The following is a 14,354-nucleotide window of genomic DNA, read 5'->3' as shown; positions in this document are numbered from 1 at the left end:
ATAAGCTAAACTAAAACCAAAACTAAACATTTATGAATATCGAGCCTACAGCCTCCTCCATCAACTTTCCTTGTATTTCCTCTTGTGACCTTCTCTCTCCGCGATGGTTCATTGAGTCCATTGAAGATTACAGAGGGTAGACCTCTGACTGTAAGGCCCACACTAGCCAAGTACAATGTTTAACCCTATCAAATTGTGGAGTTTATTTGCCCAGGAGCCTAATGCTAAGCTAGTTTTTTTTCAATGTGTGGAACACAAGTGCTGGACTAACTCCACAGGTCAGACAGCATCTCTGGAGGAAATGGATAGATGGCGTTTCAGGTCAGGACTCTTCTTTAGACTCCCGAATGCTGTCTGTCCCACTGAGTTACTCCAGCACTTTGTGTTCCACGCAAGATTCCAGCATCTGCAGTCCCTTGTGTCTACTTTTTTCAAGGTGTGTTTTAAAAGTTGGTGAATTTACAGGCCCATTGCACCAATATAATCCAATTGTATATTTAAAAGTAAGTTCACAAGTCATGGCCCATTGAGTCTGCTTCGTCATTCAATCCTGGCTGATCTATCTTTCCCTCACAAACCCATTCTTGTGCCTTAACCCCGCAATCTGTGATACCCACACTGCTAATAAAATCTGGTTATCTCCACCTTAAAAATACCCAATGACTTGGTCTCCACTGTGGTAAAAGCTGCTCGTAGTAAAACAGGAAATGTTGGAAATATTCAGCAGGCCAGACAGTTCGTATCTCTATAGGAGAAAGAGTTAAGGTTTTGGCATTTTCTATTTTATTTCAGCCTGTCCCGTTGAGATGCTCCAGCATTTTGTGTCTATCTTCAGTGTAAACCAGCATCTGTAGTTCCTTCCTATACAGCTGTTCATTGCAGGTTAAGTTTAATTACTTATGATGATTATCACATTTCAAATGAATGCAGCCTGAGGTAACAACTGATTTCCATAATGTTTTGCATATTAATCTTTATATTGCTCAGAAAGATCATGTTAACTCCATTTCAAAATACGACACATGTCGGGTGATCAATTTGGTATTTTTTGGCATTTTGCTTTTTATTTCTGATTTTAACATCCGCAGTTATTTTTTTCTTTTTAAAAGTCAACAGATGGAATTACTTAGGAGTTGAAGTAGGAATAGCAAGGCAAAGCAGAAGGCTTTCAAAGCTCCAAGCCACCAAATAAGCAGAAATATTTTCCGAATTCGGAACATAAGAATGAAAAGAAAAATCCAAGATAAACAAAAGGCAAAAAATAAATGTGTAGAAACAAACTGCAGATGCTGGTTTAAACTGAAGATAGACCCAAAAAGCTGGAGTAATTCAGCAAGTCAGGCAGCATCTCTGGAGACTCTCTTCAGACTGAGAGTCAGGGGAAAGGGAAACAAGAGATATAGTCGGTGATGTCTACATCGGCTAACAATAGCCCATTTCCTTTATCATCGTCACTTTTTTGCATATCTTTCATTCAATTGTTCTCTATCTCTCTACATCACTGTCTATACCTCCCGTAACCCGCTTAGTTACTCCAGCTTTTTGTGTCTATCTAAGGCAAAAATAAAGATAGAATCAGAACAAAATAAATAATGGTAGTTCAATGTTACTTCACATTTGTGTGGAGATCAGGACGAGAATTTAATGGTATCATGTATTGTCTTTCCACTGACTGGTTTGCACACAACAAAAGCTTTTCACTGTATCTCGGTACACGTGACACGTGGGCGGCACGGTAGCGCAGCGGTAGAGTTGCTGCTTTACAGCGAATGCAGCGCCGGAAACTCAGGTTCGATCCTGACTACGGGTGCTGCACTGTAAGGAGTTTGTACGTTCTCCCCGTGACCTGCGTGGGTTTTCTCCGAGATCTTCGGTTTCCTCCCACACTCCAAAGACGTACAGGTATGTAGGTTAATTGGCTGGGTAAATATAAAAATTGTCCCTAGTGGGTGTAGGATAGTGTTAATGTACGGGGATCGCTGGGCGGCACGGACTTGGTGGGCCGAAAAGGCCTGTTTCCGGCTGTATATATATGATATGATATGAAACTCAACTAAACTAAATAGGTATTCTAACAGAGTGATCACTTAGATCTAAAGGGATGTTTCTTAACCAAGGGTGACTGAAACACCTTGCCTGCAATTCCTATAAATAACAAGAGCTTTTCTGTGACTGAATTTGTGCTCTCGGCATCTGACCTTGAAGACTGGCTGATGCCACAAGGTTGATGGGCTGAGAATTTCCTGAAAGGTACATTTCTGAGGCCAGTTTCACTGCAGCTGAGGGAGGTTTAAGAGGATCGAGAGTGAATGGGTGGATAAGAAGAGGCAAGCTGTGTCAGCACTTGCTTTTGGTGTGATAACCAGTTTCAGTAGCGTGCTTGTCTTCATTGCTAGGGGCATTAACTCCAAGAGACAGGAAGTCACGAGGCAGCTTTGTAAGGCTATTGAGTCTGAAGAAGGGTCTCGACCCGAAACGTCACCCATTCCTTCTCTCCCGAGATGCTGCCCGACCTGCTGAGTTACTCCAGCACTTTGTGAATAAATACCTTGGAATATTGCTTGCAGTTTTGGCCACCTCATTATAGAAAGGATGTGGAAGCCTTGGAGAGGATGCAGAGGAGATCTATCAGAATGCTGCCAATTTGGAGGGTATTAGCTACAGGGAGAAGTTGGACAGACTTGGACTGTTTTCTCTGGAATGTTGGAAGTTGAGGAGAGACCTAATGGCGAGAGGCAATTAGTGATAGTCGGTCAGAACCTTTTTCCCAGAGTAGAAATGTCAAAGATCAGAGAGCATAGCTTCAAGGTGAAAGGGGCAACGTTTAAAGGAGTAGTGCAGGGCAAGTTTTTGACACCGATACATTCAGCCTGGGATGGCAACTGCTCTGCGCTTCACTGCTTTAGTTTAGTTTAGTTTATTGTCACTTGTATGTACAGTAAAAGTTTATTGTCACTTGTATGTATAGTAAAAAGTTTTTGTTGTGTTCTATCCGGTGAGCGGAAAGTCTGTACATGATTACAATCGAACCATCCACAGTGTACAGATGCAGGATAAAGGGAATAAAATTTAGTGCAAGGTAACGTTCAATTCAAGATAGTCCAAGGGTCTCTACAATGAGGTATATGGTAGCTCAAGATCGATCGAGTGGTGATAGGATGGTTCAGTTGCCTGATAACAGCTGGAAAGAAATGTCCTTGAATCTGGAGGTGTGCATTCTTACACTTCTGCACCTCTTGCCTGATGGGAGAGGGGAGAAGAGGGAGTGTCTGGGGGTGAGACTCGTCCTTGATTATGCTGGTGGCCTTGCTGAGGCAGCCTGAAGTGTAGATGGAGTCAATGGAAGGGAGGTTGATTTATGTGATGGTCTGGGCTGTGTCCACAATTCTTTGCAATTTATCGCTGTCTTGGATGGAGCTGTTCCCAAACCATGCTGTGATGCCTCCTGATAAATTGCTTTTTACGGTGCATCTGTAGAAGTTGATGAGAGTTGTTGGGGACATGCCATGGATTTTTTGTTCAAAATACATATTTATTTAAAAATTGCTATTGCTCTATCCATCATTGTCGTGTACACTGTATACTCCATGAGCTACAAGGAATGTCATTGTACCCTGGCGTATATCACAACAAAATAACCTGAATCGGAATCTAATTTCTATATTTTTATATAATGTACTTCAGAATATTCTAACCAAAATGCTAATCTATTCTTACACTTTCAAGTGTTGATAAAGTCTGCACGTATTTAAAAAAATGGTTTTCTCTTTAAACGAATATTATGTTCATAAGTTCATAGGAAAATAATTACGCCAAAGTCTACTCCGCCATATAAACATGACTCGTCGATCTTTCTCTCTCAACCCCATTCTCCTGCCTTCTCCCCATAACCCTTGACACCTGTGCTAATCAAGAATCTGTCAATCTCTACCTTCAAAATATCCTCAATGGCCGTCTGTGGCAATGAATTCCACAGATTCACCACACTCCGACTAAAGAGATTCCTCCTCATCTCCTTCTCCTTTTATTCTGAGCCTATGGCCTCTGGTCCTGGACTCTCCCACTAGTGGAAACATCCCCTCCACATCCACTCTATCCAGGCCTTTCACTATTCGGTACGTTTCAATGAGGCGGCACGGTAGCGCAGCGGTAGAGTTGCTGCTTTACAGCGAATGCAGCGCCGGAGACTCAGGTTTGATCCTGACTACGGGTGCTGTACTGTAAGGAGTTTGTACGTTCTCCCTGTGACCTGCGTGGGTTTTCTCCGAGATCTTCGGTTTCCTCCCACACTCCAAAGACGTATAGGTATGTAGGTTAATTTGACTGGGTAAATGTAAAAAATTGTCCCTAGTGGGTGTAGGATAGTGTTAATGTGCGGGGATCGCTGGGCGGCGCGGACTTGGTGGGCTGAAAAGGCCTGTTTCCGCGCAGTATATATATGATATGATGATATGATCTCTCTAAACTCCAGCGAGGACAGGCCCAGTGCCGTCAGACACTCGTCATATGTTAACCAAATCATTCCTGGGATCATTATCTCGTTTTTTAGGTATGCATACATTTATCTAAAACATAGTCCTTGCTCACCTCCTACGTACCACGTATCCATTAATCCTACATCCTTGTACTGCCAGCGTTTGTTTGTGCTATCTCAAAGAGAATGTCAGGCAGCTTGGTTGCTCTCGACCAACTATCAGAGCACTGTAAAGTGCTCTGATAGTTGGTCGAGACCCTATGAGCTGAATTCCCTCATGGACAGATTATTGGAAACCTGTCGGAAGGGAATAAGAAATGTAAGAAATGTCAAGGACATGGAAATGGCTGTCAAACTCATCGACGTAGATTCCCTGGGTCTCTAACTCTTGCTTTGTAGCACTGAGCTTTTATTTTTAACCTTTTGTAATATTTTTGCTTATTTAGCTCCACCAATCATTCGAAACATTGATTGTTTTTTTGAGTAAAGCTCTTCCTGAAATGTTTATCAATAATTTAAATGGATGGGCTTCCCGCTTAATCACTTCCACTCTGGGCTGTGGAGTATGCGTTTGGTCGTTGTTTCCCATAGCTCACCCATGTTACAGTCGATCAGACTGCTCTGTTTTATTTTCTACCCTCAGCTACCTCGTTGAAAAGTACAGCAAGTGGAAGTGGATTAGGGAGCTCAATGAACAGATGGGCATTTATGACAATCCAGTGGTGTGGCAGCCATCATTATGAACACTGGTTGCTTTTAGAGCAATGCAGTTTATTAACTAATTTGAAATTCCACAGATGTCACTGACATCTCTTGATTGGCAGTGCGGGATTTAGTTTACTTAGCTTTTAGTTTAGAGATACAGCGTGGAAACAGGTCCTTCGGCCTACCGAGTCCACACCGACCAGCGATCCTCACACATTAACACTACCCATCACACACTATGGCCAATTTTACATTTATACCAACCCACTTAACCTACAAACCTGTACGTCTTTGGTGTGTGGGAGGAAACCGGAGATCTCGGAGAAAACCCACGCAGGTTCACGGGGAGAACGTACAAACTACGTATAGACAGCACCCGTAGTCAGGAACAAATCTGGTTCTCTGGTGCCGTAAGGCAGCAACTCTACCGCTGCGCCACCGTACCGCCCTTTAAGGTGTTTTCATAGCTATGACGTTACAGTATTCACAGTAGATAGACACAAAATGTTGGAGTAACTCAATGGGACAGGCTGCATCTCTGGAGAAAAGGAATAGGTGATGTTTCGGGCCGAGACCCTTCTTAAGACTGAGAGTCAGGGGAGAGGGAAACTGGAGGTATGAGGAGGTATAAAGAACAAACGAATGAAAGGTATGAAAAGAAAAAATCAAGGCCAGCAAGGATGATCAAGGAAAGGTGGAGCCCACAATGGTCCATTGTTGGCTGTGGAAGAGGTCATCACAGGGGGTAATGAACAATGAAACTAAGCAGGACGACAGTGAACTAGTAGGCCGACTAGTGTGGGGGAGGGACGGAGAGAGATGGAATGCAAAGGTTACTTAAAATTAGAAATATTTTTTGTCCATCTTCGACGTAAACCAGCATCTGCAGTTTCTTCGTACAAACAATATCCACTGTGATTGATTGAAAGATACAGCATGGAAACAGGCCCTTTGGCCCACTGGGTCCATGTCGACCAGCGATCACCTGTTCCCACTTGTTCTGTTATCCCACTTTCACCTCCACCCCCTATACCCTAGGGCATTTTACAAAGGCCAATTAACCTACAAACCCACATGTTTTTGGGATAAGGGAGGAAGCCAGAGCACTCGGGGATGGGGGGAACCTGCATGGTCACAGATGGAACATGCAAACTCCACACAGGCAGCATCCGAGATCAGGATCTAATTCTGGTTTCTGGCGCTGTGAGGCAGTGGCTCTACCAGCTGTGTCACCGTGGTAGGGTGATAACTGCTGGTCCTGCCAGAAATGCACACATGCAAGTGAATAAATTAATAAAAAGGCACTTGATAGCATCCTATCAATAACTAATCCACTTGATCTATTTATCTATGCAAAGCAAATATCACTAAAGAAACAAGAGAGGAATTATTGCACACATGTGTTCGATTCTGGTGCAGAGAAACACTCTTTCTTATTGCCTCTCCTTGCATTAAGACCTTTTAACAATAATTGTAAGCTTTGTCTATATTATTAAATATATTATTCATTGGATACAGTTAGTTTTCTCATAAACCATTGTCTCCAAGGAGCACTAGACAAATGGAAATACTTACAAGAAAAAAAGCTGCAGGAAGCTTATAGATAAGATGCTGCAAGCAATACGATATTCATACAGAATTAGAGCACCAAACAAAGTTGATTTACCAAATATAAAATGCAGATTTAGGTTATCCGGAAACTTCCCATCAGCAGAGACTGCTGTGTGTGTTCAGCAGGTTAGGCATCATCTGTGGAGAGAGGAGGTTAACCTATCATGTGGGTGTTCTTTATCCATGCTGAAAGGCTATCGACCTGAATCTCAGTCTGTTATTCACTACATACCTACAGCGTTGGTTCTGTTAGAGACTTGGTGTCAGTCTCCCTGGCGTGGTATAAGAACGAGAGACACAAGGAACTGAAAGTGCTAGTTTACGAAAAAGGACCAGAAAGTGCTGGAGTAATTCAGTGGGTCAGGCAACATCTCTGGAGAACATGGGTTGGTGACGTTTCAAATTGGGACCCTTTTTCAGACTGATTGTGGTGGTGGGGGGGGGGGGGGGGGGGGGAAGCTGGAAGGGGGCAGCAGAAAGCCTGGTGAGTGATAGGTGGATATAATAAGGGTGGGGGTGGTTAATAGATAGATTGAGGTCAGAGATGAAAGGACTTTGCCAATGCACAACAAACTGCACTGATTATTCCAGGCTTCTCATGCTTATTGTAGCCATTGAAATTCAAGTCAAACATGACTCAATTCTGCAATCTGCTAGAAACTAAGCTGCAACCATAGAAAATAAAACATGGAACAGAGCAATAAAGGAACTGGCCCTTCGACCCACTCTGTCTGTGCGTAACATAATGCCAAGTCAAACTAATATCTGCCTGCATGTGATCCATAGCCCTCAGTTCCCTGCATATACACGTGCCTATCTAAAAGCCTCATAAATGCTACGATTGCAACTGTCTCCACCACTACCTGCCACCCTCTGTGCTACTTGCTCACACATCTCCTTTAAACTTTGCCCCTCTCACCTTAAAGCTATACTGTCTCGTCTTTGACATTTCCCCCTGGCAAACCACGTTTTGAATGTCTACCTTATCTGTGCCTCTCATAATTTTATATACTTCAAAATAATTTTTTCATAGTCTTCTCTAAATTTATTGCATAACTCAGTAGAAAAATGAGGCGTTGATTTTGCGACCAAGAATTATTAAGTGTCAATGTTAATAGATGTGGAGTACCGTTGATGTATGTCAAACAACCAAAAAAAATGTAATCAAATTGTCTGCCTATCCTAATAGCCAGCTATTCCATTAGGAACATTTTACTGTACTGCATTAAACTGAAAAAGACATGAAGTGCAGGTCGGGCAGCATCTTTGGAGGGCATGGATAGGTGACATTTTGCATCGGGACCATTCTTCCGTCTCTGCACTAACCTGACTATTACCCTTGTTATGTTATATTACATTAATTCATTGATTGATTTACAATGCTGTTAGATTTCAAATAGACTGGTACCTGTCATAAAGTGTCACTGAGTCAGATTGCGCTTAAACAAGCCCTTCAGCTTCCTGCATTTATGCCAATATTCAGCACCCATCCACATCAATCCTACACTATTCCCATTTTCCTTCTTGTCTGCTCATGATCTTTCCCTGTGCCAGTAAATGATATCGCCTATCCCTCTTCAATGTTTAATTATAGAGAAATAATGAGCCTGATCCATGAATACACAACACCTAGATAGTTTACCCAAGGAAATGCTGATGCTGGAATCTTGAGCAAAACACCCAAAGTGCTGGAGTAACTCAGTGGATTAGGCAGCGTCTCTGGAGAACGTGGATAAGCAACGTTTTCTTAACTCTTAGTCCCAACCTGAAATGTTGCCTATCCGTGTCCTCCACAGACACTGCTTAATCTGCTTAGTTACTCCAGCACTTTGTGTTTTGAGAATGAAAGGGTAGATTTGGGGATGTTTCCACTACTCGGTGGTGAGTACCAATGGGTAGCACGGTGGCGCAGCGGTAGAGTTACTGCCTTACAGTGCCAGAGACCCGGGTTCGATCCTGACTATGGGTGCTGTCTTAACGGAGTTTGTACGTTCTCCCCATGACCTGTGTGTGTTATCTTCGGTTTCCTCCCACACTCCAAAGACATACAGGTTTGCAGGTTAATGGCTTGGTATAAATAGAAATTGTCCTTAGAGTGTGTAAGATCATGTTAATGTGTGGTGATCGATGGTCGGTGAGGACTGGGTGGGCCTAAGGGCCTGTTTCCGTGCTGTATCTCCAAACTAAACTAAATTAACCTAAGCTAAACGAAACTTCTCTGGCCTTTGCCAAACCATCCACATCAAATCCTCCTCAGCTGTATCAGTCGCTTGGCTTTGTCCCATCCACACGCCTCTTCCAGCTGTCTGGCCCATCCTGCAATGTTTAGAGAGGGGTCCTGACTCGAAACATCACCTATCCATGTTCTCCAGAGAGATGCTGTCTGACCCGCTGAGTTACTCCAACACTTTGTGTTTTCTGACCTAGATTGTTCTGATGGTTGTGTTCACTTTCAGACCTACCAGCGGATGCTTAATACTCATTAACCTAAAATGGCATTAACAACTTTCAGAACTAACCATTCCCCTGTCATTTTACTCACTGCAAGACCATAGTGCAGGTAATAAAACCTCTTCATGCGGATTGCTTTCTTCTCTTTTCTTCCTGTGAAGAACAACGAAAAAAGTGAATAGTGTCACTTTTGATGCTTCTATCAGGTTGTTGATGAAGATAAGAAATAGAACAAGTTCCCTCAGGAGTCTTGATACAGATATGTGGTAAGAAGGCCAACAGCCATTTATTATGGCTAAATATTTGCATTCCCTGAGGAGGCTGTGCATCTCATTCAGCAGAAACGCCATGAGGGGCCAATTTTTAAACCTGGCCAAAATGCCTAAGTCTAAGTGCTTCTGCCCGTGTACAAATGGCAGCTGTTTAATTTGTGGTATTATTCTGAATGTTGCAGGGATTTAGTTGATTTGGATGAAGCCAGTTTTGTGCTCAATTTTATTTCTTGTTGTTTGCACCAGTTAGTTATGGCACAAGAACAGGAGGGACACTAGGTCGTTATAACCTGGATTTGATTTGATCCTCTATTATGAAGAGGCTTGGTATTTAATGCTTTCACCAAAGGTTGAACGAGGTCTTTCGACAGGAACTACTGGAGTGGATGAGATTTAAGAGCAGTTATTTCCAAGGAGATTTCATGCACGTTAATCATGATGGTCAGAAGTATCTCTTTCATCACATTATTGCTTGTCGAGATATTGATCCGGCTAAGTGGTTTGCTTCACTTTATCGGAGCTTTTAAATATCTGACATTGAGTTACAGACGGATTTTTGGTAAATCCTGTCTTTAAATAGGCTCTTATATAAAGTGTGAAATACAAGGAAGAGCTGATGGACAGGATGCAAAGGGGTGGTTTCATCCAGAATTAGAGGTGACAGCCCGAGGAGTTGGGGCCTTCCTTTTAGAAATAAGGTGAGGAAAAGTCTATGTACAGAGGGTTGTAAATCTTTGGAATCTTCTAACTTGGAGGGAGAGATGCTTAGTTGTTGAATGTATTTAAGACTGTGTTCAACAGATTTGCAAATGCTAAGGGAATCTGGTCATAAAACAGGGTGGCTAGACACATGGCAGTGGATTAGTAGTAAAATATGAAATGCATTTGTTAAGCTTACATTGGATTTCATTGGTGGTCAACAATACAGAAGTACAGTAGGTCTGGAGTACTGTACTAGAGTAACTGCAACTGGAAATTCATTGTCCAATGCAGATTCCCCCAATGTGCATTAACTTTCTCCATAACATCAGTAATATGCATTCTTCCTATTTCTCTCACTGTGCTGCCCCGTCTCCACCAATTACACAAAGGTATAATTTTAAGAGCTTTTAGTTAGCGGTATTAACAACCAGTAGGAACTTCAATGCGCCACCCATTTTCTCCACTATTTATTGTCTATTAGGTTTGATGGGTGGAAAATCATTAATTTCCTCATTGATATCCCTGAAGCTTGGCTGCGGGGCCTTCCATCGCCCGGTGCGGCTCGGCCGTGGGGCCTAACATCGCCCGGTGCGGCTCGGCCGCGGGACTTAGCTGCGCAAGGCTCGGTCGCGGGGCCTTCCATCGCCCGGTTCGGCCGCGAGACGTCTCAGCGCCCGGTGCGACTCGGCCGCGGGGACTTCCATCCCCTTGCGGGGACTGTGCGGGTCGGTCGGGGACGAGCTGTCTGTCCGTGGGCGTGGGGAAGAGAGTGGAAGTTTTGTTGCCTCCATCACAGTGAGGGGGTGTTTGGAGTCACTGTGATGGACGTTTGTGTTGGGGTCATGTGTCTTGTGTTCTTTTTTGTGTGTGACTGCTATGTAGCTTCGTTCGGTACCTTGGTACCGAATGACAAAATAAAGCTCTGTTGAAAATGCCCGCTCTCTTATCCCCATGAAGTAACATGGCGTCCTGCCCAATGGAGTGAACGAGTTACCAGTGCCATACAGTTGATCGGCAAGGTGGTATTATCGGGGAGTGCCAGCCTTCCTCAACAAATGGCTAGGCCAATAGTCTTTTAAAGTCACATCATATTGTTCCAGAAATACGTTCACAGTAAACGAAGAGGATTCTCTTCACAATCCAACCATGAGGCTGATGAAATTTGCACACAGTATTGAAAAGCGTGACGTTAGTTACAGGAATGAGTCAAGAGTCAAGTCAAGAGTGAGTTATTGCCATATGTCCCAGGTAGAACAATAACATTCTTAATTGTAGCAGCACACCAGAATATGTAAATATACTACACTGTAAACAATATAATAAATGAGATAATATAATAACTCAGCGGGACAGGCAGCACCTCTGGAGAGAAGGAATGGGTGACGTTTCCGGTTGAGTCTCTTCTTCAGACTTGACCCGAAACTTCCCCCATTCCTTCTCTCCAGAAATGCTGCCTGTCCCGCTGAGTTACTCCAGCATTTTGTGTATATATACACCGATCAGCCAAAACATTATGACCTGAGGAGCCAAAACATTATGATCACCTGCCTAATATGCTGTTAGTCCTCCGTGTGCAGCCCCCATACGCAGCAGGGTGCGATGCACTGTGTATTGTGACACATTCCTCCCGTGATCACCATTAAAATTTTCTGTGACTTGTGCCACAGTCGACCTTCTGTCGGTTTGTACCAGACGGGATAGCCTTCGTTGCCCTCGCGCATCGATGAGCCTTGGGCGCCCAACACCCTGTCGCCGATTTGTGGTTTGTCCCTCCTCGGACCACTGTCAGTAGGTACTCACCACTGCTGACCGGGAGCACCCCACAAGCCTTGCCATTTCAGAGATGCTCTGACCCAGTCGTCAGGCCATAACAATTTGGCCCTTGTCAAAGTCACTCAGGTCTTTATTCCTGCCCATTTCTCCTGCATCCAACACATCAACTTCAAGAACTGACTGTTCACTTGCTGCCTAATATATCCCACCCCTTGACAGGTGCCTTTGTAACAAATTAAGCAATGTTATTCACTTCACCTGTCAGTGGTCATAATGTTTTGGCTGATCGGTGTGTATATAAATTTATATACAGATGAAAACAAATAAACAATAAAAGTGCAAAAAGACGAAACCAATGCCCCCAAGTGTTTAATAGCCTGATGGCTGTAGGGAAGAAGTTGTTCCCTGAACCTGGACATTACAGTTTTCAAGCTCCATCAGATGTATGAGAGTATCTGTCGGAAAACTCAAACTAATATGCTGAAATCTTTCAATGAAGGAAAGTTAATGTCTTATTGTCAGATTTGGTCAACATGTGACTTCATCTCACAATGGTGTAGCTGATTCTTAAGGGCCTGTCCCACTTTAGGCGATTTTAAGGCGACTGCCGGTGACTAGGCTGTCGCCGACAGTTCGCCGTGTGTCACGGGCATGATCGTGAGGAGTCTTCCAAGAATCGTAGTGGATCTCAGCGCGTCGCTGAGAAATCATCCGGAGTGAAATTTCTCGGCGACAGCTGGCTTGTCGCCAGGTATCGTTGCTTATTGCGGGCGCTGTCGCATGCTGTCCCCAGGTTTGTTAGGTTCTCTTAGATGCATTTAGAAGCACATTATATTAAAATAAGTAAAGTAATTTCAAAATACCATAAAATGCTTGTATTTAACCAATTTCAGGACATTTGATAGGTAGATTGGAGGCAACAGTTTGACGGTCAGGTAAGCGTGGGGATTTTCGCGATGTTTATGGCCATCAGTGATTACTTTTAAAGTGGGCTCCCAACCCAGATATGCAACCCAGAAACCAGATATGCATCTCCCGTACATTTTCAAAGAATGCCCACACACTTTTCACAAAAATTCACTTAACCACTTTTTAAATTATTTTTTTAATACAGCTATTAATATACTGGAAGTAAATCCAGTTTCTGCATTGTTACCGTGAAGCTTGGTTTTTAAGTAACCCATACAAGATGTTATAGTTCAAAACTCTCAAGTACTTACCGACTTGTCAGTGATTTCAGCGAAAATTAGGACGCCGGAGAAGCATTAACAGCGTGGGAATTTCGCAATGTTTCCGAAGACGCTGTAATCTCGACCTGACTCGGCATTGTCGTGGTCATTGTCGTCGGGTAAAAGAAAAGTTCGGCGATCTGCTACGACTTTGGCAGTCGCCGGCAGTCGCCTTAAAATCGGCTAAAGTGGGACAGGCCCTTATATTACTCTTTAATGTGATCTTGTAAGCTATGCACTTTATGTAAAGGATGATAAATACCAATCTTGGTAGTTGTGCTTTATCGCTAGTGCAAGTGATAGAAAAAAAGACTTTCCACTTAACTTACTTTTTATTTGTTTTTTTGTTTTGTTTCCAGGTTTATTTTATTCAGATGTGTCAAGCCATCTGGAGCCCTGCAACCCATGCACAGTGTGTCCGGAATCAAAAACCGTCGCCATCCCTTGCATGGAGAACTTTGACACCTCCTGTGAATGCAAGAATGGGTATTTTGAGGACTCCGACGGAAAGTGCCACCTGTGCATAATGTGTGATAAGGGATTCGGAGTGGTGCAACAGTGCTCATATGGAAGGGATACACTGTGTGAAGAATGCCCTGCAAGCACTTACTCTGACCAGAAGAGCAGCATCGACCCTTGTCTCCCGTGCGCACTCTGCGAAGATAATGAAGAAACGATCTCAGATTGCACACTTACGCAAGACGCCGAGTGTATCTGTAAGTCCATCTGGCTTGTTCCTTTTTGTGCAGTTCATTGTAAGTGTCAAATTGGTAGACTGTGTTTTGCAGCAAGGAGCCTTTCATTATGCTTCTGATTGCCTGTAGAACCTTCTAAATCCTCTGACAAATGGCTCACTGGCTTCGAAGATCATTTGCAGTGCAGCACTGGTCAGAGAATTATGGAATGAGGCAGCAGAGAAGGAGGCCATTCAGCCTGTAAAGTCTGTGCTGGCCCTTTGTGGAACAATCTGTGAAATTCTCTGCCTCAGAAGGCATTGGAGGCCAATTTTCTGAATGCATTTAAGAGAGAGCTAGATACAGCCCTTAAGGATATGGGGAGTCAGGGGGTATGGGGAGAAGGCAGGAACGGGGTACTGATTGAGATTGATCAGCCATGATCACATTGAATGGCGGTGCT

The 14,354-nt window shown here is 43.5% G+C and overlaps 1 protein-coding gene across 1 annotated transcript in view; it reads left to right on the top strand.

Moving 5' to 3' along the window:
- The window catches only part of LOC144607684 (tumor necrosis factor receptor superfamily member 16-like), a 133,660-nt gene that overhangs the window by 42,359 nt on the left and 76,947 nt on the right, over positions 1–14,354 (top strand). Inside the window, exon 3 of the mRNA XM_078424693.1 lies at positions 13,577–13,933. Coding sequence (XP_078280819.1) covers positions 13,577–13,933 — 357 coding nt within the window. The remainder of the gene's footprint in view (positions 1–13,576; positions 13,934–14,354) is intronic.

This window comes from Rhinoraja longicauda, chromosome 29 (assembly GCF_053455715.1).
Source record: "Rhinoraja longicauda isolate Sanriku21f chromosome 29, sRhiLon1.1, whole genome shotgun sequence".
In the NCBI taxonomy this organism is placed as follows: domain Eukaryota; kingdom Metazoa; phylum Chordata; class Chondrichthyes; order Rajiformes; family Arhynchobatidae; genus Rhinoraja; species Rhinoraja longicauda.
This window is presented reverse-complemented; position numbering and strand designations above follow the sequence as displayed.